This window comes from Pinus tabuliformis, chromosome 9 (assembly GCF_031772625.1).
Source record: "Pinus tabuliformis cultivar Carrire ecotype Pingquan chromosome 9, CPIR1, whole genome shotgun sequence".
NCBI classification, from domain to species: Eukaryota; Viridiplantae; Streptophyta; class Pinopsida; order Pinales; family Pinaceae; genus Pinus; species Pinus tabuliformis.
Window position 1 is genome coordinate 2,004,228,136 of NC_142307.1, and position 27,225 is coordinate 2,004,255,360.

Sequence of the window (27,225 nt, forward strand, 5' to 3'; positions counted from 1 at the left end):
CAAGTATAAACATTGGGTATATCCTTTAGTGCAGTAATAAATTGAACAAGGACTTCGACTATAGCACAATTTTTAGTTGATTATTTTATTTTTATCAAGGGATTGTTGATATTTTCCACCACACCAAAACCCCCAGGCATTAGTAAACTTTCAAATCCTTACCATTACTTTGAGTGAACGGTTAGTGCAACACACGCCCTTTGACGTGACTGGGCCAAGTCTCTGATACCACATAGAGAATTGCCATTACACCAAAAACCCACATGCATTAGTAAATTTCCAAATCCTTACCATCACTTTGAGTGAGCAGTTGGTCCCATATTCCCAGGGTGGTGGTTAGTCTATGTGATCAATTCCCAAAGATGTGCAATTAGGCCAACAAGGATATATGGAAACATGATGCCCATACGTTTATAGACACCACTCAATTTCAGAACACTCTTATGCGTGATTCAGGCCTAATATAGAACATATATCAAATATAAATTTGAAAATCCCAAAATTATTGTGAATTTTTTCATCAATGGTTAATGATTAAATAGCAAACAATGAATCACAAATAACTTACATTAGAAAACACAAACTAAAATTATCATTTATGAAAGCAACAGCATTTCATAGGCTTGAGAAATGGTCAGGTGTAAACAATTTGCAAGTGGGTTTTAGTCTCAGGGAAAAAAAATACTCTGTTTCTTTTTTCCAGTTACTGTTCCAGTGATAAATTAACAAAATTCCATTCCCTACTTCTGCCTACAACTACAAGAAAGCTATAAATCAAGCTTAGAATTCTCCTTAATGATGGTCAATATCTCGATTCTCACTAGTGAAAAGACGCCAGAAATTCTCTGCTGTTATGAGTTTTCAGTCACGAAGTAAAGTTTCCAGACTGCTTAGAAGTTAGAACCATCAATCTTGAACATGATATTTTGTATTGGTTCAATGTTTCTGATGGGGTTTATCTGTGTAAGAACGCAGGTGGGGTGACTAGATGTGAGCTGGAATTAAAAAGTTGTGTGTGTGTGTGTGTTTAATCCACTTAAACAACACCCCATCAACAGGGATGTCCAGAAGTGCACCAATTGACAGGGTGCTGCATGTCCTTGTTTGCAGGGACGCCAAAAATTGTCACAGGGACATGCCTGACGGGATTCCATGACATAGAGGGTGTACTGGTCTAGGATGTATCAGTGACATCCCCACCGTCCCTTGCATGGTGTTTCTGCCAGAAAGGCTTTTCCATTGTGATGTCTTTGTGTATAATGAAACAAATTTGGCGCCAGAAGGACACACTCAAAATTACTTTATTTAGTAACTGCTTGGAAGGCATGTTCCAGACTCTAAAGTCCTATTGTCGTGACTTCAAACTAGCCACAGAATGAAGGCTGGTTGTTGGGCTGCCCTGTTAAGAAACTCTAACGGTCGTATCTTTCTGTAATCGGTGCATGCATTTATTCCACAGCTATCAGTCTGGACCTAGCTGACTTCATGTTATCATTGAATTTGACAATATGATTCTTGTAATTCTGTAATTATGACATTCTAAATGCATAAGACAGTTTGCACATTGTTTTGTTTCCAGAACTCTAGATAGTAGAATGTTGAGTCCATAGACTACTATGATGTGAATGTGATTTGTCTACACTGTAATGAATCCACATTCATTTACATTTGTGCATTGTATTGTTTGGTTCTTGAAGGCAATGCTCTTTTTTTTTATTGTACCCTTGTTCTGGTGTTGGGTGGGGTATTAGGGGAGAGGTTCTTTTCCTAAAACTCTCTGGGACTTGTTTGTCATGCTGTTAAAATTGAAAGTGTGGCTAGGCAAGTTTATTTATTAATTTATGCATTTTCATCTCTATAATTCTGGATGGCAGGTATGCTTCAGATGCTCATGGATACAGACTTGGATGCTACACAGAAGGACTATGCTCAAACAGCACAAGCAAGTGGAAAAGCTTTAATAACATTAATAAATGAAGTTCTGGACCAGGCGAAAATTGAATCTGGACGTCTTGAACTTGAGACAGTCCCTTTCCATATTCGCACTGTTCTCGACAGTGTTTTATCTCTCTTTTCTGCCAAAACACAGGCCAAAGGCATAGAGGTACCATACACATATCCATGTTTGCTAAGCCTGGATTTCTTACAACGAGTATACTTGCATGTCATTTATAAGAAGAAAAACAAGATGATGTAATTGGGAAGCTGAATTTGATGGATGGTATTTCTGGCTGTAATAACTAGTTGACTAGATTATTCTTGTTTGTTTCATGTGCTGATCTCTTGGTGAAGAGAAGCTGGCAGTATTTGTATCTGAAAGAGTCCCAGAGATTGTCATCGGTGATCCTGGACGATTTCAGCAGATTATCACCAATCTTGTCTCCAATTCTGTCAAAGTAATGCACGCTCTTTTGCAATCTTCTTTTTACTATATTTTTTAAATTTGTTAATAATTACCTTTCTGATAGTTTTATAGTTCTTTTTTTTGTGATTACTTTCAGGATATTTTTAAAGGCATGTGTGTATTTGGCATTGTCATAGTGTGGTCTTTTCCCTCCCAAATAAAAGTAGTTTGAAGCAGTTAAGAGTTTTGTTTCATGATACTCTCAATATAGTTGTGATTAATGTTTTTTTTTCAATCGTAATGTTTATTTTCTCCAAACCCTAATGAATGTACCATTTCTCATGTTCTTTTCTATTTAGGCCTTCCTTAAGGTGTTTACAATCTTGTTATAATTCAATTCCTTTTTGTGGATTCCTTTTCCGTTCGGTTATTTTATTTTGGTTTCTCATTATTTCCAGGTACAAAAATTTATATTCCAGTTGATGACACAAGAAATAAGTTGAATAAATATTTCAAATTATATTGGTGCCCATGAATGGCCAAAATGTAGTATTGGTGATTATAATCAAGCAGTTTTATCATCATGGACAAGATACTTGCAGTGGAGACAATGAGCATGGCATCTCCTCTTAACTCTAGTAATCATGGCCTGACTAAGCTATAAGTGAATCCATGTAGGTGCAATACAATTGGATATGTTTACATACCATCCATAATTATAAAAACTTGGTTGTGTGAATATGGTATGCATGGCGTAGTCCCTATTACCCATCCACATACATGGGTAATCCTAGGATACATTTTTTTCCTATAATGCAACCTGCTAGTCAACAACCCCTACAATGATCCACAAATAGTCAGCCTTAGATGCCTCTCATCCATGCTCTAGTTTGTACATTCATTTGCCTAGCTTACTCATCTAGTGAAAGTGGGTCATCTGAGGCGAGGTGCACTAACCAATTTTGTTTTTCAAATAGGTTCTAATTTTTTGTTCTGTAGAAAACGATGTGTATTTTTATTTGTTAAAGAGGAATGAAATTACATTTTGCATCTGCAATGTTGCATTTAGATGCACACTGTGAGAATAACAAAAACTAGCCAAAAGACCATTTCTAGCAGAAATAGATAAACATTTAAACAAACATTTTTTAAACCCTAGAGTCCACATAAGAATGACAAACCCTAGGGTACAAAGAGGAAAACCATATAAAACGAAAACAAGGCCAATCTACTAATGACAAATGGATTGAGAGCAATCTTGTGTTGAAAATAGTAGTGAGGAAGGTTTTCTTGACTTGTGCCTTAGTCAAGAAAGACCTTCGCTTAGTCTTCCTTGAGCATGCATGAACTCCTAGGAAATAAGACGAGTTCATGGTGACAATTTGACTCATGCATTGAATGGGGAGGCAGTTGAGTTGATCCCCAAGTGCGAGTTATATTTGGAAAGCGAGAGGAGTTAGAGAGTTTCAAGTTCTATTAGAGGCAGGGTGAGTTGAAGAGTCAGCTTGGATCAGCTAGCAAGTCGAATTTAACTCATATTCCAAATTTATAATTGCCAAATTTAGCATGATAGAAAAGGTTAAAAGAAGGACGAAGGCACATCATTGTACATTATTGTTGAGCACGAGTTTTGTGTGAGAGCTTGTTGTCTAGCTCCTATTTCCTTGCAGAAGTGCGCTTAAGATTTATGAGTTAATTCCCTAAATAATAGGGGTTTTCCAGCGCTAGGAAATAGGAGCTAGACAACGCATGAAAATATGGAGTTGGGTTGGATTTCATGCATGGAGGTTTCAAGCTTAGTCCAAGCAGTGAGATAAGTGTATTCTCTGTTGAAATGATTGCCTTGTAAAGAGGTTAATTGCTCTATTTTCTGTCCATAAAATTCTATAGCTAGTAGAGGGTTTTCCCAATTGGGTTCCTTAGAAAATAATGTTATTGTATTGTGTGATTGTGTTTTTAATTATGTTTCTATTCCGCTGCAAATTTATATTAGAGAAATTCTGGGCCTTGGTGAATCAAACCCAATTTTGGTTAGTTCATTAAGTAGTTCCAAAATTTCAAGGAAATTCTACATGGTATTAGAGAAAGGAACAAAATAATGACCAACATCAAGAGGATTATATTTGTGAAGAACAAAGATCTGATTTGTGAAGAGTAGTTCCTTGGACAGGGGGAATGGTGTACCAAGGATTGAGAGTTGACCACTATTTAGAGGGAGCCTCTAACTTCATCTCTTGGAAAGGGAGGATCATGATAGTATTGGAGGATAATAGGGTGGGAGATTTTGTCGAGAACACTATTCCAAAACTACAATATCCTCAACAGTTGACCCAACATACTAAGAATGATGTGAAGGCTAGGAGGATTATTCTAGAAGGGGTCAAGGATCATATAGTTCTTCATATCCATGAGAAGTTAGCTTTTGAGATGTTCAAAACTATTTAAGATCTACATTAGAGTTCCAGTGATACTAGGAAGCTTGCACTTAAGGAGAAGCTAAGGAGTATCCGGATGAGACCAGGACCCCATCGTCACAGATCTTACAAAGTTCACTTAGGTTCGAGATGAGCTAGGTTGTGTCAATGTGACTATACTTGAGCATGACCTTGTCTGTTTTGCCTTATTGGGACTTCACAAGTCTTGGTATGGCTTATAGGATGTTTTCAATGGCAGAGATATTTTTCCCAGTTGGGAAAGGTTATGGATTGGCTGCGTTCAGGAGGAGATTCACATAGGAAATTTTGCTCTTGCAGGCAAGGCTAAGGGAAAGAAAGGAAAAGGGAAGTTCGAGTCTAGTCAGAAGAGAAGAATAAGAAGAAGAAGAAGAAGGATCTAAGTAAGATCAATTGCTTCCATTGCGATGAGTTTGGGCATTATGCTACTAAGTGTCCAAATCGGAATAAGAGGTCCAATAAGAATCATGCGACTGCATTAACTAAGGTAGATGGGTTTGCTTCTCAGTTTGAGAAAGATTTCTCATTGATAGATTACATGGCAAGCCCAGTAGGGAGCAACCCGTGGTATGTTGATTCCAAAGCTTCCTTCCACATGACCCGGAACCCGGAATAGGGAGTATTTCAACAAGTTGAAGGAGGACATGCAATTTTAGATTGAGCTAGGAGATGATGGCAAGTACACATCTAGGGGAGTTGGTACCCTCAACACTGAGAGGGAGTCCGAGAACCCTCTTCATCTTATAGATGTCCTCTATGTTCTAGGACTGAAGAAGAACCTTCTTTCAATAGCTACCCTTGAGGGCAAGGGATATGATGTCATCTTCAACAGAGGTAAGACATACCTCAAGCACTAAAATTGTATGAATATCACCTTGTTGAGGGGTTGATTTGCCTCTTTTTTGGTATTTCTATATCACTTTACTTTTGAATCTAATAATGCCTATGTTCTCATATCCTTATCCTTATCTATTTTTTGTGCCTTACCTCTCTAGTGATTTGTTGATCGACCTTTTGTTGGAGCATTTCTAATTCCATTTCCTACTCTGCCTCAGACGACTTGTCCCTCTTCATCTTATAGATGTCCTCTATGTTCTAGGACTGAAGAAGAACCTTCTTTCAATAGCTACCCTTGAGGGCAAGGGATATGATGTCATCTTCAACAGAGGTAAGACATACCTCAAACACTAAAATTGTATGAATATCACCTTGTTGAGGGGTTGATTTGCCTCTTTTTTGGTATTTCTATATCACTTTACTTTTGAATCTAATAATGCCTATGTTCTCATATCCTTATCCTTATCTATTTTTTGTGCCTTACCTCTCTAGTGATTTGTTGATCGACCTTTTGTTGGAGCATTTCTAATTCCATTTCCTACTCTGCCTCAGACGACTTGTCAATTGAGCTCAGAAAGGAAGGCCCGAATTTGGAGCTTTTAGGGGGAGAGGATTTGTTCATATTCCGAGGAAGATTCCACTATTTTCTATTCCCTAATCTCAAATTTTATACATGTTCTTGTATATTGGTTTAGAAAATTTTCTCTTCTTCAGTCACCAAATTGAGAGCGTCAAAGCTATTATTGTTATCATTTTGGCCTTTACTAGATCCTTCACCTCCCCCCCCGAGTGGATTGCTCAGGGGAAGCTGGTCCTTTCCCATTTTTCGCGTTCTAATTTGGTTGCTTTGGTGGATTTTTCTGGTGTTTAGCTAGGCCTCTTCTCCTCTTTTGCTGTTGCCATTGTTCGCCTTCATTCCCTTTTTTTTGCTACTCCTGTTTCAATTTGCAGCCTCTTGCAAAGTGGCCATATTCATGGAATACTTTGCATTAAAAAGGAAGTTGATTGTAGTCAGCTTCTTAAATATGGGTCCAGCTATCTAGATTTAGGGTTATTGATGCTAGGGAGCCGCTTATCCAGATCTACCTCCATGCATATCCTTGCACAGGAGAAGAGCTCCTTTGGTGGCTCAGCTCGATCAATGTATTTTATAAGTGCATTGCTGATATATCTGAAAGTAGTATCATTCCAACAGTGCGGGGGTTAAAATGGGAGCTTTAACCAAACATGGATGGCAGATGGAACATCACTTTAAGGGTTAAAACCTAGGCTCCATCGATCTAGATATAACCCTTGGGCCGCCATGAAGTAAGCCCTGCTTCGAAAGATCATGTCCTGATCATAATAACTTCTTTTGCAGAAAGCCAAAGTGACAGAACCCTTGATCATGGGTTTCCAATTTGTTTCAACCCACAACCACATAGAATGCTTGTGCTCTATGTGCCACGTTCAGCCAATCATAGGGCTTGTGCTCTTGAGTTTGGCACAAAAATCTCGACCTTTGGAATTCCTTCCAGCTTCTTGACAAAACGATGGCCCATTTGCAGCCAATGAGTTAAATGCAGCGATATATGTAGCATGGGGTGGAAGCAGAGGCGAAGACCTGCCCAATCCGGCCATCTAGCCACAGAAAAAGTGCTGTGTTCAAACCACCTCCTATGAACAACTGTTAACTGTAATCTTTTCTAGCAGCTGACCTAAGATAGTACTTGTTACAGCTTGGCACATAATCTGCGTAAAAGTTTTGAGAAGAATTGATACTTGTGCGATCTGAAGCAATATTTTCTCCTTACCTTTTCTTGTGGGAAGCAACCACTTTGGATCGGAATCCTCCCTATCCACCTAGTCACAAATATCTTTGGATTACTGCCAGTCACAAATATCTTTGGATTACTGCCAGTCATCTTTAAGCTAGGAGATTTTCTTCCCTAGGCTTCATAATGAAAACATCATCCTTTTTCTTGAAAGAGACTGATTCTCAAGGATGGGTTTTCTCTTATTGCAGTCCTTCTGTTGACTTTTATCTACAAAGGTTTCCTCATCCATTGCTGGCATAGAATTGGGGGTATCATCTTTGTGGCCAAACATCATAGATATTTCTTGCTCCAAATCATATCATTCTGTATCTTGGAATAATTTTTTCCTCTCCCTGGCTTTAGCCAAGTCCTGGAGGATACAACCTGCTATAGCCTCTGAGGAGGTCTGATGGACAGTTTCAGCATGGACCTTTTCTTTCCCCTTCGCAACAGAAGGGTTGTATGAACTTTCCGAAGGTCTCTTATTTACTCATTTGGAGTTCTCTCTGACTTCCTCCTTAGAATCTTCTCTTGGATCATTTTTTTAGGGCATGCTCTTTTTAAATGACCATATGTTTTACATACGGAACATTGGAAAGGCAATTGATCATAGTCTATCCTTTGTCAGTAGGACCACCTCCCCTTCTCTATATCCATTGCATCAGGTAAGCCATTGCATAAATTTATCTCAAGACAAATCTCGGCAACTGAAGTGACCTTCATGGTTTTGTTCTATGTTAAAAAACTTCACTCATCTGTAGAGTGTTATCTATGCCTCTCAGAGTTTGTTCCTGCCAGACCTTGGTTTGTTTCTGCCAGAACTTCAGGGGAAGATAGGGTAGTGTTACCCAGATAGGCTATTAGGCACTATCTCTGCCAATTCTTTGAGAGGATCAATGCGTGGATGCCGGTGTTTAAGCCAGAGTATAGCAGTGTGCCAGTACCATCTTCTCTGACAGATTACTTCCCTATGCTTACCAGATCTAAAAGTAATGGTATCCACCCTCTAGCCAGGATGTGAAATATAGGGGGATAACTCAACTGCTGCCTTAATATCTGGTTTACCCACGTAGACAGGTTCTTATCAGAGATATTTCTTCTAGAGAATTTGCCAATAAGGGCCAGAATATAAACGTACCTGATTAATCACGGTATCTTCCCGAAGAACCAATTTCATCTTGTCATTTGACACCTTTACACAGGTGGTCTTCCTTCGTCTCTTCTTTAGGCCCCTTTCCTTTATACCATTGATGCCCTGATCTATGTCACTGCTGACTGATCTTCATCCAGTACGTATTTCTTTAGCCAACTCCCAATTCTTGGGAATCTCCACACTATCTGGGGAGTCTATGCCGTGAATGAAATTCTACCCGAGATTTAGGTCTGAACCCTTGCCATTCTTCAGATCCTGGCTATTCTGAAACACATAAACAGTGCCAAACTCCCTTAATGATAAATACAATGTTGGGGTTTCCATAAAAAATACTACATTTGGGTATACAGGATCAAGAAAAAATCTTTGAGTCTCTTCCAATGTAACCACATTCATCATGAGTTTGTCTGCTTACATCCTGAGATTATTAGCAAGCTGGGTACAATCTCTTCCCAAAACATTCAACACAGAATGATCTGCCAAGCAAATGTGATTTTTCTTCGAGGTTTGAACCCCACTATTGTCCCAGAAAGGATTACCAGAACTGGCCACGAAAAGCCCAGATTGAGGAAGGTTCCTGATGTTACATTTTGATGTCACAGAGCCATGTCTTTTGGCTAGGGTTAGGGCTACGGTCCTTCATTCTCCTTTAGAGAGTTATCTACTAACGTATCAGCATTCCTTGTCCTATCCTCCCATTGCCATCTTCATCCACCATAATTTTAATCTATTTTTCTCTTCAGATCTCTGAAGTTCAGCCCCTCTTGAGTAGCAGGCAAAATGGAGCTTCTTTCTTCGTGCTTTCTTAAATTTATGACATCCCAAGAACATATTAGTTCTGCTTTCGAGTATTTGCACATAACATCACGCGTCAGAGAAAATGACTAGATGCAAAATTTAGGTTAAGATTTTCATTCAGTTGAAAAACACTGTGGTTCTGCTGTCGAGCCTACTACAATTATTGGAGTTATTTGGAATATCTAACCTATGAAAAGTAACCTGCATCTGTTGGAACCAAATCCTGCAAGAGAGCTTAGGCTGTGCCCTCCTGTATTAGTGGGTCTTAGTTGTAGTTATCATATTCAGAGTTGAAGGAACTAAATTTATTTCATGTTATAGTTTTGAACTTGGTATTTGACAATAGATTTTCATGCACTTTTTCTCCAGACTCCATATAATTGAATAATCTGATAACTTGATATGTGATCCCAAATGTGGTTTTGATGCATGAAAAATGAAACCAACAAACAATATTGCTATTTCTCCCTAAATGGACTAAATATTGTCATGTTCACATGGATCAATATTACGATGCTTGTATGATTTCTGATAAACTCGTTTCACAGTCACAAAATTGTTACATATTTTATCTGCAATGTGCAACTTTGACTTTTGAAGTATCCAACTAAACATGAATATGTAAATTTTAGGCATATCTCAATAACTATTGAGGCTATGTTTGCTTTTCATTTTATACCATTTAATTTTTGAATTATTTTGGTGTCAAATCTTTGAATGCCTTCTAATACTGTCTTCAAGCATGGTTTTTGCAGTTTACGGAGAATGGGCACATTTTTGTTTGTGTTCATCTTGCACAGGAAATTGACGTTCTAACACATAGGCTCTCTGCCTACAAAAAAATTGGAGAGGATCCTGCAATAAATAACTACAGTTTGTCCAATACCCTGAGTGGTTCAGAAGCTGCAGATACCAGAAACAATTGGGAATCCTTCAAGATATTACATGAAATTGGCAGTGATGAATTATTTTCTGAATCTGATGGAAGAGGGCGGATTGCAAGGTTGACAGATGTTGTAAAGCTTGCAGTTAGTGTGGAGGATACAGGGATTGGAATTCCTCTGCCTGCACAACATCGAGTTTTCACCCCATTTATGCAGGCAGACAGCTCTACATCTCGAACTTATGGGGGTACAGGAATTGGCCTCAGTATCAGCCGATGCTTGATTGAATTAATGGGCGGTGAGATAAGATTTATAAGCCGTCCAGGTATTGGAAGTACATTTTCTTTCACTGCTTTGTTCAAAGTGGGCCAAGCGGGTGCTGATGGTGACGGTGATTTACTACGAGGTGCAAGACTACCGACTCATTTCAAGGGCATGAAGGCACTTGTATTGGATGGTAACCCAGTACGTTCCCTAGTCACAAAATACCATTTACAGAGGTTTGGCATAGAGGTGGACAGCATTACTAGTTCTAAAGTGGCTTTATCTATGCTGAATGGAATGGATGGTTTTCCAACAGAAGGTTGTAGGTATGTTTCCAGGCCTTCATCCATTTTGCATTCTTTAACGTAAAAGTTAGAGCCAGAGGCTAGTAACCTTTGGGCATTGTGCAAATTTATCAAGTCCTTCTTTGAATACTACATATTCATTACTATGGCTACTTATTGGTACTGGTTCCTTTTCATGTTGTTGCAAATGGCAGCGTAAAAGATGGTATAGATATGGTGCTAATAGAGAAGGATGCTTGGGGTCCCGGCACTGGCATCTTATTTCCTTCTCAAGTACGAGTAGGTCTCTTTCCAAGAGGACCCTTTCTACAGTCAAAGGGTTTATTAAAGATGATTCTTTTGGCTACATCGCTGACAGCTGAAGAAACTCAGAAAGCTAAAGCTGCAGGTTTTGCAGAGACAGTTATTCTAAAGCCTTTACGTGCTAGCATGTTGGCTGTTTGTCTTCAGCTAGCTCTTGGATTTTGCAACAGGAGAGAGCATCTAAGAGAACCTTTGAAGACCTCCTCTCCTCTAAGTAATGTATTGTCTGGAAAATCCATACTTGTGGTAGATGACAACATTGTCAATCGTCGAGTGGCTGCTGGTGCACTGAAGAAGTATGGTGCCAATGTTATTTGCACAGACAGTGGGAAATCTGCAATATCCATGCTTCGACAACCACACAATTTCAATGCATGTTTCATGGATGTGCAGATGCCAGAAATGGATGGGTACCCCCTTTTCCGAATTGACCTATGAACAATTGTAGTAGGAAATGGATTGCTCTTCTGACTTGTCTACTTCTGTTCTATTTGATGTTGTTTTGGCTTGTGTATATCATGAAACAAGAACTGAACATTTTCTAGTAGCAGGATACAATATTTTAGAATATGAAGAATAGCTACCAAACAGGATATAAATTTTAGAATATGGGGTATAACTACTAAGCTGGGATGTCAATTGAGTTTAGGTTGGGTGGTTATCATAAATTGCTTTGGGGTAGAGGGAGGCTGACTGTCTTCCCCAGGTGGAACGTTAACCTTGGAAAAAAGCTACTAAGTGGGGAAAAATTAACCAAAAAAAGGGTCATGTATTGTCTTGGTGATTTAAAGACTGCAATTTAACCAAAAAAAGGTCATGTATTGTCCTGGTGATTTAAAGACTGCAATTTGACTGGTATCAATTGCTCTAATTGGGTTTTTCAGTATATGCAAATTCCAGTTTTTGGTGTTTAACCCCCCATCTTCATTCAAGAAAATTTGAAAAGCATGCATTCGCATATCAGTAGAATTTTTGTGAATCTCTCTTTCAGTAGAGAACTTCATGGAAATACAGCACTTGCTAAAATGACCAGTCCTTTGCACTACTATAGATGAGATTGCTGATGCCTCGTGTCAAAAGGGAGACTTTGGAATACTGAGTCCTGACCTGTGTATATTTGTTATAACTTGTAAAAGTTTGAATTGAAAATGTCAATCTTGATATATTTTCTTATAGTTTCCTCCTTTCTTCAGGTTTGAAGCTACGCGACAGATCAGAGCAGCAGAACTTGCTAACATGGAGTGTACAAGCAACGGTGGTGAAACTCTGGCTACCAACAATAGATGGCATGTGCCAATCTTAGCAATGACGGCCGATGTAATACAGGCAACCCATGAGGAATGCCTGCGATGTGGCATGGATGGGTATGTCTCAAAACCTTTTGAAGAGGAACAACTATACAAGGCCCTAGCTCCATTTTTTGAGGAGCCATTAGTTAGATAGTGTTTAGATATTGGCTTTCAGTGTTTAAGGATTTCATAGCCCCCATGTATAATATATAGAATAGGATTGTCCACTCATTCAACGATTCGGTTTTTGTCTGAAAGTTAGAGCTCCTCGCTTTCATCTTCTTTGGAGGCCTTGTTATGGCATGTAGATTGATTGCAAGCATGTAGAGTTTTATATGCTGCGGGTGAAGGCAGTGTAGGATCAATATTTGTAAATTTGAAGTTAGGGCTGAATGGAAATCTAAAGGCATTTGCTGTGCGGGTATTTGCATATCTTGTTCCCAGTTATGGTTTGATATTATAACTTCATTATCATTCCTATCCTTACTATGCCACCTCTGAAAGATGCAACGACTGGGATGGTCTTCTCATGTTTGTCTGACATGGTATTTTGTTTACCAGACATGGCAACTTTCTAACCCCTACTTTTTCACATTTTATTATATGAGTGTGCATAAGTTAAACACTAATAGTAAAGTTTCTACATGCGTCATTTGCATTTTCTTTAAGCAATGTGGGATAACATAATTATATTAATGTCTAAAAAATGACCATACGATGAAGTCAATGAAACTACCAAATACGGTGATGTCGATACAAGCAAGAGTATCATGAAAAAATTCATATATAAAAAATACAAAAAAATCATATATAAAAATGGCTATATGCTTATGAAACAAGAAAACTTGGAGTACTGAATATATCAATCTATCATAAAATATAATTATCATTAAAATTAAAAAAAAACCATTCGCAATATGTAAAATTGCAGTTTTAACATTATTTTGGATTTTTATTTTATTTATTTTTTAATATAATTAAATGTTTTTAAATTTTTATTCTTGAAATATGTGTGATTTTAGGATGAATTATCTAATTGATAATAAAGTTTGATATAAAAACTGATAATATCCCTGTGTAATTTAATTTATTGATTAAATATAGTGAATAGATTAAATATTTTTTTTCACTAAATTAGAATTATACAACAATTTAAAAAAATTGTGATTTTTGTTGTTGTTTAAAATACATTTTTGAATGCATAAATAAATTCAGCAACCTGAAATTTTTCTGAGATATTGATACTGATTCCACAAATTAAATTAATTCTTTTTTAAATTTTTGTAGAACTCAATATATATATAAATGTATATAACATGTGAACTGTTTTTACAAATATCTAATAAAATTTATAATATTTATAATAACTATATATATTATTATGTATTATTCAGTTGACAAGGCTGTGGTTTTTAACATTATTCTTGGACACTCTTATAAATTATTGGGTTTATCCATTCATGGTTCTTCGACTCTATCTTTTAATGTATCAATTTGAAGTTGTGACATTATTTTTGGATGTTTATTTTTTTCTACTCAGATGTTTCTTTTTATTAATTTTGAATATTATATAATTTTTTTATTAATAATTTTATTTGATATTATATATATAATTTTATTATTGATAATTGAAATTAACTTATATATAGTTTGAGTGGGCCTAATGGTTAAAAGCACGTGTTTCCTCCTAAGAGGTCACAAGTTCAAAACCAAAGGGGGGTAGAGTATGTATGCCTTCATAGACTTAGCTGTTAAATCGCTGCGCGGAGGTAGGTCCCTTGTCCCACAAACAAGGGGGTCTAATACACCAATTTGGTGTCTCGCTTGGCTGTGACCTTAAAAATAGATATTATTATTATTATTATTATATATATTCATCATTAATAATTAAAAATGATCTAAAAACAACTAATTTAATTTGACACATTATATATATATAATTTTTATAATTTTATTATTGATATATATTTTTTGTAAGCTTGGTACTATCTCTATTGATATTATCCAATCATAATCATATTTTTCTAATAGTATCAGGTGGCTTGACCCTGTCTGTAGGAAATAGGTCGGCCACCTGTCGGTGTTAAAAGATGTCCAAAATTTAAATAAGCCTTTTTCTACCATCCATGCAACATTTCCTATTCTATCTATAATAATCAACTTAGGAAAGTAAAGGCTATTCGTCATAAAACAAAATTTTGTCTAGCACTCTGTTTTACTCATCATTCAAGGACTCCATCGGGGTTGGGGCTTTAGTGCTGGACCTCGACATTTCGCTTATTTTCATGTCCTGTAGACTTTGCTCTATCCTGCTCAGAGCTAAGTTGTTTCGGTAGACCTGAATTTGGATTGTTGCTATCTCTCTCGGAGATCTTTCTTGCTGGGCTCTTCCGTTTTGACTTCCTCCTATTCCTTGTTGAGTGTCATAGCTCGGGCCACTATGTTTTTCATAATTCAGTATCGCTGGATTGTTTGCCGGAATAGAGTATGGCGGCCACGGGTGTTCCTCAGATCTTTCACCATGGCTTTCCACTTTTTGTCTCAATGTCTTGGTTGGTGATAATGTCATTGAGTTCCCTCTCCCATTCAGCTATTTGTGCTCTTACCTTTGGGGTGTTGCCAACCATGTACGCATTGATAAGATTCTGCATATGATCCTCTAGTTTTCTTGCCTCGCTTGCGTTGGTCTCTATTGGAGGTTGCATCCCCCTCGGTGGTTCGTTTCCCTGTCTTTCCAGTTCCTCTGCTGCCTTGTTTAGCCACCTCTTTTTCTTCTCTAGCGATACTTTCTTTGTCTCGGCTGTGATTTTCTTCTCACGACTCTTTCTCCTATGTAGGATTGCTCGCAACAACGCAATGCATTATCCAGGCCTCCAAACTGTGTTGCAGTTGGATTATTATTAAACCTAAAACATTAACATAAGAAATATCAACAGCGTATATGTATACACCCCAAAATGTCGTATTTTTATATGCTCCGGGTTTGGCCTCTCGCCCAAGTCCTCACAACTCTGGTTTTCCCCCCCCTCAGATTCCCCCTTTACGGCCCTTGGGTTATCATTCTTCGGCCTCTCAAATCTTTTCCTTTGATACATCCCTCCCTGGCAACTCACAATGTGCTGGTCCACCTTTATGGTCCTACAAGAGTCCCTACATTGGGTTTCCTTATCCCTGTTCTGAGTTTCAAAAGGTTTCCCCTTCCTAGCCTCTCTCCTCTCTGGTATCCCCACTCGAATTGTGCCCCTGGATAGCCCCTGGGTCTTACTCTGGAAGTTCCAGTTTGGTTTCGCATCAAGCTAGGCTATCCATATCCTTACTTCATTGGCCCTCGGAAAACTCTTCACTCTGTCTCAGCGACTTGATTTATCTCTAACGTGCCTCAGGTACCACCTGGCCGGGGATGTTATCTTCTTGCGCTCTCCCTCATTCCCTCTCTGCTCATCTTCCCAAGGCAACCCTTTAACTTTACCATATCTCTCCACTTCATTATCATTCCAGACCAGGTTAGAGTTCCAGGAACCCCTGGTCTCGACTCGTTCCGAGTCCTGGTTTTCCCAAGCCCCCTTCCCCAATACCTTTGAATTAAACATTACTACAATTCTATTATTTAGGGCATTGAGGGTGACATACCATCGATTTGTGTTGTCCTATCTGCATCCACTGCCCTGTGTCCACCACCTTTCTTTTTTCATTCTCTCGCCTTCGTTCTCTACATGCAGCTATGCCCTTTCTCAATTCCCTTTGCCTCTTTTGGTTTTATCCTGTTGTCTCTGCTTTCTTCCATCCCACCTCCCACATGTCCTCCTAATCCTCCCACCACCCATTCTTTCATTCCTTCTCCTCGGAATGATGAACCTCTGACGCTTCCATCTCTGTCCTTCATTAACTCCCTTGTGCCTCTGGTTGCTCCTGCTGTGGGTACCTCTATACTCATGCCACTTGCCAGCGCTATTTTGCTCGCCCTCTCACTTGCCCACAAGCCTTCCTCGTTCTAAGCCACACTTGTCCTCATTCTATACCTTCCTCCTCCCTGGCCTGTCCTTCTTGCTGCCCTTCCTGCTGTCGCAATCTCCCACATCCCGATGTCTCCTTTATCTTTGGGCCCAAGTGGGTGGTTTCTGGCACCTCCACCTCTCATCCCCTCTGGCCCACCCCGACTTCACTATCGCATCCTGATCGGGGGTTTATCATTGATAATTGAAATTGATCCAAAATAACTATATATATATATATATATATATATATATATATATAATACCTCATTTTTCATAGATATTTAATTTGCCTACCATGTTTTACTTATTACTTCATCTTTTTTTACTTTATCATCAAATACTTGACACGAAATATTAAAATATGAAATATTTTGATAAGAATTGAAAGAAACAATTGTTAACCTCTTCAGACAGTGAAAAGTGGTTACTCATCTGTCTCCTAAAAAAAGAGGAATTCAAGGAAGACCTAGGGGGTTGGAGAAGACAAATAAAAGAATATCAGATGGGTGAAGAGAGTAGGGCATTGCTACCCAGAATTCCTTGCGCTGGGTGGAATAAATCAGTGGGAAAACTCTGAGTACAGTTTGAGAGGTATGTGACTTGAGGTTGGACTGTGAGTCCTGATGCCCAAGTGATTTGTTTTTGTATGATTAGTTTTGTTGTGCTAATAACAATTACAAATTTATAAACATGTGCTGGCTTCTTGCTTTTTGTGCTGAGGTTTCCTTAGTTGTTGGTGTTTACAAACAGGTAAATTTCCTTAAGTTAAACAAGACATTCATGAACAAAATAATTTTAGAAATAAATATTGAACAACAAACGTACAGTGCAGCAAACCATCAAAGAGACATATTAACACAATGCTTTTATGAAAGAGTTCACCTCTCTCGGGCTACATTTCTTTGGTCCAATTTCTATGGCTTGGACATCTGTATTAGTTTTGTGTCAAAAATATTGTTTACAAAGCTTTATGGCTCTTGATACCTGCACCAATGTGTTCAAAATGTCCAAATTAGCCAAACATGACTATTGGATCTTTTAAAACTGACTTTCGCTGCACTGGATATGACTTCTTCCCTTGGTGGGTCTAGGCTTCCCTGAGTTTCCCTATGGAAAAATCACCTGTAGAAGTTTTCTATTGCCTCTGAAAATTGTATCAATGTCTTTAGAAAGTCGAAATCATCCAAAATTGACTATTCATTTTCCAAAATTGGTCGAAAATTGAGCAAGATATGCTTCATTTAATTTTTCCTAGGAAACCCTGCTAAATATGGAGAGACTCCAGTTAAGTCTGCCAAGTTTGGTGGCAGTTCTAGATTTGGTGGCTCCGCCAAAATCACCGCCAACTTAAACTCCAGTTAATTAATGTAAAACCAGTTTAATAATTCGTTAAGTGTGATTAGGTGCGCGCTTAGCGTTGGCCTCAGCCCTCGGCTCTGGCGCGTGGTCGCATGGGGTGCTCCCTCATTCCTCGCCGTCGGATCACTATATGCATTAATAATTGTTTGTGGCCAATGTTTAACAAGACTCGTGCTTGGTCTGTTGGTAAGGCAACGACGTTGGAAGGGGGAGGTCATGTGTTCAACCCTGCCTCCACCCATCCCATATGAAATTTTACCGCCCCAAATGAATTTGGATTTATGTGATATGCAGATTTAATATAATGTTTGAACTTGACCATATGACATTTGAAATTTCTTTGCCACCATAATATATATTTAACATACTTGATTTGAAATTTCGTGGATTTTGGATTTGATTTAATATTTAAATTAATATAAATATATATTATAAATATAATATATAGTTAAAAAAACTATATAATATAAATAATAATTATATATAATATATAATAATATTTAAATAAAAACAAATTCAAATTCCAACTTACGATAATTAGGCAATTTCACCTTCACACAACCAAATTGGTGAATCCGGAGGTGACATTTGTCACAGCTCCATTGGGCGAACACTGAAGAAGATTCCCCTTGCTCACTGGATTGCCATGTCATCATTCTGTCTTATTCTGCAATCTTTTTAGCTGTTTAGGAAAAAAAACAACAAGCTTTTTCTCCTTCATCCGAACTTCGTTTTCAGTGAAATGAATTGCGTTGCGATCGTCTTGACGAGACAGACACATCCGTACAGTTTTTGAGCCAATCTGATAATTTTTATTTTTGTGCTAAATACTGAGCACTTGATAATTCCTTCCCACTAGAAGCTTTTTGGACCCCAAAAGATCACTATTATCTGACAAGTAGATGAGGGTACATCCCCCTCACTTTTCCAAGCTCAATCCAATTGGGTCTTGATGAATTTGTTTCCTTGAGCTCCTCTCTAAGGAAATCAACATTCACTTACCTTGAGGACCCTATTTTATAATACCTGTACTTGTCTATGCCCTTTTCAAGATGATCTTGCACTGTTTGTTGCACCATTTTCAGTGGTTCATAGAAACTCATGGTTTTGTCCATGTCGCCATCAAAAGCAACATCATTCTTACCAAAACGACATAATAAAATATAATGCAAATTGATGACAAATTTCACTACTTGGTTTACATGACTCAAGCTCGATTGTACATCTTGAAAGTATAAAATTTTCGAACACAATTTTCATGTAAAACATAATGATGCTTGAATACAACAGTTACATAACCAATAGGCCTAAAAGACATAACAATGAACTTGCTGCTTATACCTCTTTTGTATCTTTGAACCAAGTGAAAATTTTGACAAGTATCCATCCAATGGAAATGCATGGATTGCTGCAAGTTAATCTTTACACCATGAAAATCTTTTGAATGAAATAAGATGGTGAAGGTGTTTGCATAAACCTAAAAATCAAATGAACCTTTCAAGTTTGAAAGAACATAAAAAAGAATTGAACTGATTTTTTGGTTTGAAGCAACACATGCTTCTTGTTGTTTGCCTCCCCACTGGAAGACTTTGCACACACATGAAAATGCATGCCAAGGAGCTTCGAAAGAAGAAATGTCAACAAAAACACTCCTCCAACATTGGGCTGCTTCCAACAAACCTCTTATCAAAATGACGATCTTGGGTGTTGACCAATCAACAATGGCATCCAACTTGGAGAGACTTGCCTTCAACTTACCTCTTCCAATATCATGGCCCAAATGCATTAAATAAGTAAAACCCAACTTGTATTTTGATATCTTCAAAACACCAAGTAATTTTCCTTCATAGATGACATGAGCATAAGAAAACTTTCTAAACATGTTTATATCACCCAAGTGGACAATTTCTTCAAGAAATGACTCTTTTTTGCCATAACTCGAATACATGTATGTAGTAGAAGTGCTACAAAGAACATACAACATTAAAATCCATACAAACAATTCTTGTTTGGTGTTATGTATATTTTTGCACTGACCTCTTTTTACAACTTTGCTTTGGCGAAAATTACTCCTTTTGTCATCTTTCTTGAAATGTTTACCATTCTTTGACACCATAACCATCGGTGCACAACATGGCATAAGGGACGATTGAATGAGCCCATTGCTCAACAAACTTTTGCATTGCATTGGTGTCTCTACACTTTGCAATTTTGTCAACCCTTGCATGCTAACATCACAAAGAGAAACCTCTTGCTGCAAAGATATTTCATGTTGTTGTGGGGAAAAATGCCTATGCAGGACGATCCTATCCACCTAAGGTGTGACAGTGCCTTAGCAACAAACAGAGACAGCTATTCTAGTTTTCTTCCTTTATGAAATGAGAAAGAAGAGAGATAAATGGACTTACCGGTGTCTTCCGTTTGTCCTTCGATCCGGTCTCTCTTCTCTTCGGGAGTTCACAGCTACTTGTCTTCTTGTTTGCCCAGCTTCAACGGGTTCATACGAGACCACAAGAGAACAGCTACTTGTCTTCTCGCTCGCCCAGCTTCAACAGGTTCCTACAAGATCACAAGAGAACAACGACTTGCGACAAGAGAAGAACTCTACACAAAGACAGATATTCACATTCATAACTAGTTTAGGATTAGAAATAAACCAAATACACTAATGCAATCATACATCAAAGACACATCAGTATATAGGAGAAAACCAAGATAGCTTTATTGATGAATAACAAGGTTCAGGAAGAGATACAACCCAGAGGGCTCCAATCCAGCATCTCCTTCCCAGCAAATGGAATTCCTATCTTCACCCCCTTTCAAAGCATTAAGCACCCAATGATTCCAATCTCAAACCAACAACAATTCTTTGCAATAACAAAATTCCAGCCTCCAGATCTCATGGAGGAGAGATCCATATATAGATGTTTGGAGAGAGGATGAGTCAGCTTGAGATCTGACTAGTGTCCTCTCCCTCTGTCAGTTCTTGATTCCACTTGGAGGTTCTTGCTTCCACTTGGAGATTTGGAACCTCTTACTCATCACCAGTCGAATTCCCTGAGGCAAGTGTCATTTTGGAAGCTTCCTGGGTTCTGACACCTTGAGAAATGAACTTGCCACATGTCCACTCTCGCTCAGCGCAGGTAGCCAGTGTTGCCTTTGACATTCAGCGCAGGTAGCCAGTGTTGGCTTTGACATTCAGCGCAAACAGCTAGTGTAGTCACTGAAATGATCCTGAATTGACTTGTTTTTGAGCAGTTTCTGGTGGAGAACTTCTGTGAATTGCTGTGGTTTGTTAGCCTTGTTCCTCTAGGGGTAGGAACAACATGTTTAGGGACTTTGGATCCCTTAGATTATGGACATTTCATGCTCAATGCTGTAAGGCACAAAAATGTCTATAACAGTTGCCCCCTAAAGTATGAGGCCGTTTATCGGGTGAAATGCTTTATCAGGGGGATCCGAAGTTCATCCAATGCTGGGAGGAGACCTGTAATAAGATACAATACAATACATTATTTTTCATACTGCTTTGATGATCTAGCTGAGGCGGGCATTCCCATGCTCAGCTTTATAAATTCATTTTTCTGTACATAGAACAGACAATCGTCTGATGGTAGACTGATAATTTTGATGAAATTATCATCCTTTTGAGTAGGATGATTATCTGCTGCAATGATGTACATGTCAATGTCTTTATTTTTCCTGAATATATATCGCAGCACGGATGGATGAAACTAGATCCGGGGTCTTCAAACTCGTTCGATCTTCACTCTAAGTACAAGTCGATCCATGTGAGAATTGTTCTGAAGTCGAACATGGAAAGACATCGCTTGATTACCGGTCAATGAGGTAAACCGTTAACAAGCGCGAGAGGAATCACCGATAATGATAATGATCCTCAAGGTACTGCAGTACAATTCACGTGGTGTGAATAAAGGACTTGGCGTCGAACACCACGCAAAATCTTTCGGTCGAAGGTCATTGATGTATACCTGTCGCCGGAAGTGAGAAACTTGCCATTGAGGCATGCAAGCTTCAAAGTACTGAAGGGGTTGTTCCTAGATCAACTTCTCGGATAATGAGCTGAAGTCGACAAGAAGCGATCCGTCAAAGGAGGGCCTTAATGAATCCCACATCAATGACACGGAACGGAGCTAATGATTTTGATGGAGGTGAAAACGATCTGTGACATATGATTCAGGGTGGCGGTCATGAACAGATGAAGGATAATGTATGGCAGTGGATGGGACCCGGTTGACTCTTTCTGAATGACTTCTCTTGAACATATGGCGACACTGATGCGATGGATTGGTAGCATTACCCCAAATATGGATGGTATGGCGAGACCATGGTGATGTGACCGGTGAATGAAACAACCCAACCCGATTGTGGTACGGAGGAAAAGTGTCATGTTCAAGAGCGACTTGCTACCATCAAAGTTTTCTTTAGTTTCTCCCAATTTTTCCCCAGTCATTGCTGACCAGTACCTCTTTATTTTTGTCAAGCTTGAGGAGGATAACATATGCTTGTTCTATAACCTGCCCTTCGGGCAAGCCCATCGCTATGTTTTAACGAGCCTAGCGATAGTGAAACTCGTTCTCGTCTAAAGACAAGTTTGTCGCTATTTAGTGATTTTAACGAGTCTAACGACAAGGATAACTCGGTCCTTTTCATTTTTAGAGAGTCTGAAAAGGTACATAAAGTTAACTCCAAAAGTCCTTTTTCGTCATCTAATCCCTTAAGTCCGAAAAAGTATAAAACGATACAAAAGGGATGAGTTTTCGATAGTTTTAACGAGCCGAACAAAACAAGCGCTCGATCTTTTTGTGCAATAATCCCTCAGGTCCAAAAAGATTAAAATCTAGAGGAGGGATAGCACTTCCTGTCCCTTTAACGAGCTGGAAGGCCAAGGACTCGGCAATCTTTTCATATTTTACGAGTCAGTTGAAAAGAGCTTAAAGAAGACTCGTCTTTTGAGGAACGAGTGATAAACAGGGTTAGCAGCTGATCCCAGGTACAGGTTGGAATTTTCCAATCACGGCAGTGTCACAAGGATGGCTAGGTGAAATCACTCTTCGCAGCTGTTCCTCAAAATGGGTAAACAATCATATGGAGGTGAACGATCGGCCAAATGAAAAGTGGAGGTGACGGTGCAAACACGACCAAGGCTTTAATGGCTGATAAGGTTACATTCACAGTGGTTATTTACCGGGTAGAGGTTCATTTTTTATTTTGAAATGAGCTTAAACGCTGGTGGAAACACTTGCTCATTGCTTATGTTTATTTTTTAACGAGCATGAAGTCCGCGTTAAAACTGCTCGGATCTTGCGTTTATTTTTTAACGAGCATGAACTTTGTGCTAAAACTGCTCGATAAACCCAGTCATATGATAAGAGTGTCTCATTAAGATTCTATTTTTTATGGAGCTTCATCTCACAAAGCTATGCCCCGCATCCTTTCATTATGCAAGTTCGGAAACGACTAATCCTACGAGTTTAAAGGGTTAGACCTACAGGTTTAAAGGGAGGACCTAAAAATTTAAAAAATAAATAGCCGCCCCTTGCTTGCACTCCAAAAGGTTTGCATGCCCCCAGGTATAAAGTACGATTTCAAGGTTACCTCTACTTCTTTTCCGTCAAAACAATTGTTTTAACGAGAGAGGCTTACCTCTTTCAGGTTACCCAAAGATTGTCTCGTTAATCTTTCAAACAAAACACTTCTTCGGCGATGTCTACCGAAATAGACAAAGGTGAGCGACGATGCCCGCCAACTCACATAACTTTGACAAAAGAATCTTATTCTAGAATAACCCCTCTTCCTAGACGGACGGGGTACAGACTAGTCATATTCTCCCGCGGAAACCTACTCTATACCCAAAGTTTTCCTGCCGAAGCAGACCAGGACGCATGCCCCCTGGGTTCCAGTCATATCCTCCCGGATTACTCGCGCTCATCAGGAGGACGGACCGTGGGTTGAGACACTTCTTGCGTGAATAGACCATTTAGGGATGGTGTATGACTATTTGCGATGCGTGATCCGGGAAATGAAAGTTGGTCCACGAGCTTGACCACTCTTCCTTCGTGCGGAAAACACATTACTCTAAAGAGTGATGAGACGATGGCTCCCATGCAATATATATAGTCCCGTCCAAGGAGTAGGTTATAATCCAAGGGTCCTTGAACGACCATCACGTTCATTTGAACGGTCTTCCCTTTCAATGTTATGGGCACATTGGGGAGGATCCCTAAAGGTCGACTGGTTCCTTTATCGAAGCCTGATAGATTTCTCATTTCAGGCAAAAGCGCTGGCGAACCAGGCGCTTTCCAAGCAATAGAGGAAAGGATACTCACAGATGCCCCCTCATCTATAACTGTGCCAGCCATTACCATTCTGTATATTTGAACGATAATTCTGAATGGTATGCTAGCTGGCAAGCGGGGTCTGCCTAGTTGGTTCCAGTCGAACGAGACAACTAGGTTGCTTGGTGGTGGGACCGAATAGACGGCCGGGTATGACCCTGACGAAGTTCCTTCCTGCGATAAAGGAATGGGCAAATTGCCCCCTTGTTCGTCAGAGTCTGTGTTGATGAAGAGAACTTGGACGGTGTCGTCTTTATTCTCCTCTGTGATGGTATCATTCGAAGATAGAGCCTCTGAAGGCAAAACCGGGTCAACTGCCGCCTCAACCTTTTGACTTTCATCAGGTATGGATTCAGACGGTTCATCTTCAATGATAGGTGCTTCGGCTGACCACCTGAGCGGGCCAGCCGGGTTCTCAACTGGTGAAGGACTTGGCAGGAGTTTTTGATATCCAGGAGGAAGTTGCACTGGTAAAACCGGGCGATCTTCCAAAACTCTTTTAGCCTCGTCTAAGAAGGGACAACGGTGGATGGCATGGTCGCCTTCACACAGTTTGCAGGGAAATCTAGCTTTCCCTCTCTGTCCTGTGGCTTCACTTTCACTAGTTGACGGTGTGCTGTCAACATGGCTATCAGAGGTTGACGCCACCGAATTGTGCAAACGGGGAGACCAGTCCCTTAGTATCCGAGGGATGCAGGGACAATCTCTGTGGAAGTGGTCTCCCTTGCATATGACGCATGGCGATTTAGGCCTTGCTAGTGCTGTGTGTGGATTTTTGTCAGACGACACTTGTTTGCCCCCAGTCGTTTTTGGCTCCTTCTTCTTCTTTTCTTTCTTCTCCTTAGGAACTTGGTTTTTTGTTTTACCAGTTCCGTTAAGCGAAGAGGAAGGAGGAGAGGAAGAATTATATGAAGTCGAAGGCTGGTGGGCAACTCTGGTCTGGTCTAACTGTTGACTCGACTGTTCAGGAATAGTGGTGTTCTGAACGACATTGGTTGAAAAGAGCCAGACTGGCAGGCCAATTGTCAATCCTGGAAGTGACAAAGTGGCCATGTGGGGCGCACCAACATCTCCCCAAGAGGAGAAGGGACTAGGATTTCCACCAAGGGGAATTCCTTGGTTGGTGGGCTCCATCTTTTCAACCTAAAGATCAACGCAGGAATAAAGGGTGATTGTTCCGTTTAAAATAAATTTTTAACGACGCTTAGACACAACTTGCTTTTTCAATTTTAGAGAGTCGAGAAAAAGCTAAAGATGACTCTAGTCTCCTTCGATGTTTTAACGAGCCCGAAGTGACAAATGCTCGGATGGACTTTTTCTGTTATAGAGTCTGAAAAAGGCCAAAAGAAACTGCTCTGGAGTTCTAGGCAGAGGGTGTGCCAAACTTTTCGCAAAACCGCAGAATACTTTTTAGGGTACGGGCGGTCGATCTTCCTGAATGCTGTGTTCAGTGCATTGCGATCAGTAGGGCGGCCGACACGGCTTCCTAAGGATAAAGGTTTTATGCCTATAGGGGTCTCCCAATATATACGCGACGGTACGTGGGAGCACAATCCGTACTGGCGCTATCGTCCCTCAGGAGGAATCACCCACCTTCAACGAGATCGACAGTCACCAGGCTTTACGACGCCGGAACACGTCTCTAGCCTAGACCTCTATGTTGTGCGTTATGTTGCAAAGCGTTGTTAAGTTCATTCAATTTATTTTAGGTTGATCTTTTTAGAAGTTTGCCTTTCTGGATCACCACGAGATGTATGGTACAATTCCTAAATGCAGTCTAAAGATGATAAGCAAGCTTTATATCTTTTCAACTTTGAAAATCCTAGCTACAAAGGGAAAAGAAAGACACCATCCTTTCTCAAAGAGCAATCAGCACACTCTAATGCACTTTTCCTAAATCAAGCATGCAAACTATCAAGATGCAAATGCACAATGCAGGTGTTTGTTTTCCGCTTTCTTAGTATTGATGCCTACAAAGAAAGCTTTTTGTACAACTTTGAATTTGCTTTTAAATGACAAGTACAAACAAGTTTACTTTTTCGAAATCAGAAAGGGTAGAAGAGATTACAACACTTTACGACTTTCGAAATGAACACTTGTTTCGACACTTAAAAGAGGCAAACTCAAACCAATAAGCAAAAGCAAATGTATAATCAACTGTAAACAGCCAATGAACTCTCTCCTAAGATCACAATCAACAGATCTGAATCAAGGGCTACAGGATGATTATTTCACTCATGCAAAGGAAAACTGTAAATGACGCCACAAACACATAAAAACACTCACAGTCTTTTTGTACAAAAGGAGGTGGAATTTAAGCAGAGAAAAGGAGTTATCAGACTGGTACCTATGCTGGTTACAGGCTGCAAAAATCAGAGATCAAAACAAGGCAAAACAGAGCAGAGAACCCCAGCTGCACAAGGCCAAACTGGTTCAGCGCAACCTCAACACAGGGGTTTTGACATTCAACGCAGGTAGCCTTCACGGGACCTGCGTTGAAATGCAGAATCCCTTTACTGGATCTGCGCTGAAGGAGAAACTCTTGTTTCTCACTGGTTCTGGGTCACAGATTGCTATTTAATCTACAGTTTCAGGCCAAATCAAAGCAACAAGCAAGGTGTAATCAAAGGGATGCTTTGAGGGGTACTAAGATCTATCACAAAGGATCATCAAATCATTTGTGAGTCCATTGTTCAGACCATAGACAAGTCCAGTGATTGGATCAAAGCAACAACTGTCTACTTTGCATCCGAGAATAGCAGATGCAGTTCGATTGTTGCTGTCGAGTCTATGAAACAAACAATGATAGAAACACAAATAAAATGACTAAACATTTTTCCCCAGCGGAGTCGCCAATTTGTTGTGGGGAAAAATGCCTATGCAGGACGATCCTATCCACCTAAGGTGTGACAGTGCCTTAGCAACAAACAGAGACAGCTATTCTAGTTTTCTTCCTTTATGAAATGAGAAAGAAGAGAGATAAATGGACTTACCGGTGTCTTCCGTTTGTCCTTCGATCCGGTCTCTCTTCTCTTCGGGAGTTCACAGCTACTTGTCTTCTTGTTTGCCCAGCTTCAACGGGTTCA

The 27,225-nt window shown here is 39.4% G+C and overlaps 1 protein-coding gene across 1 annotated transcript in view; it reads left to right on the plus strand.

Moving 5' to 3' along the window:
* The window catches only part of LOC149157064 (putative histidine kinase 6), a 39,386-nt gene extending 26,528 nt beyond the window's left edge, over positions 1–12,858 (plus strand). The window contains exons 7-11 of the mRNA XM_089439056.1: positions 1,875–2,104; positions 2,298–2,396; positions 10,137–10,855; positions 11,029–11,547; positions 12,331–12,858. Coding sequence (XP_089295182.1) covers positions 1,875–2,104; positions 2,298–2,396; positions 10,137–10,855; positions 11,029–11,547; positions 12,331–12,580 — 1,817 coding nt within the window. The 3' untranslated portion in view covers positions 12,581–12,858. The remainder of the gene's footprint in view (positions 1–1,874; positions 2,105–2,297; positions 2,397–10,136; positions 10,856–11,028; positions 11,548–12,330) is intronic.
* Positions 12,859–27,225: the final 14,367 nt, after the last annotated feature.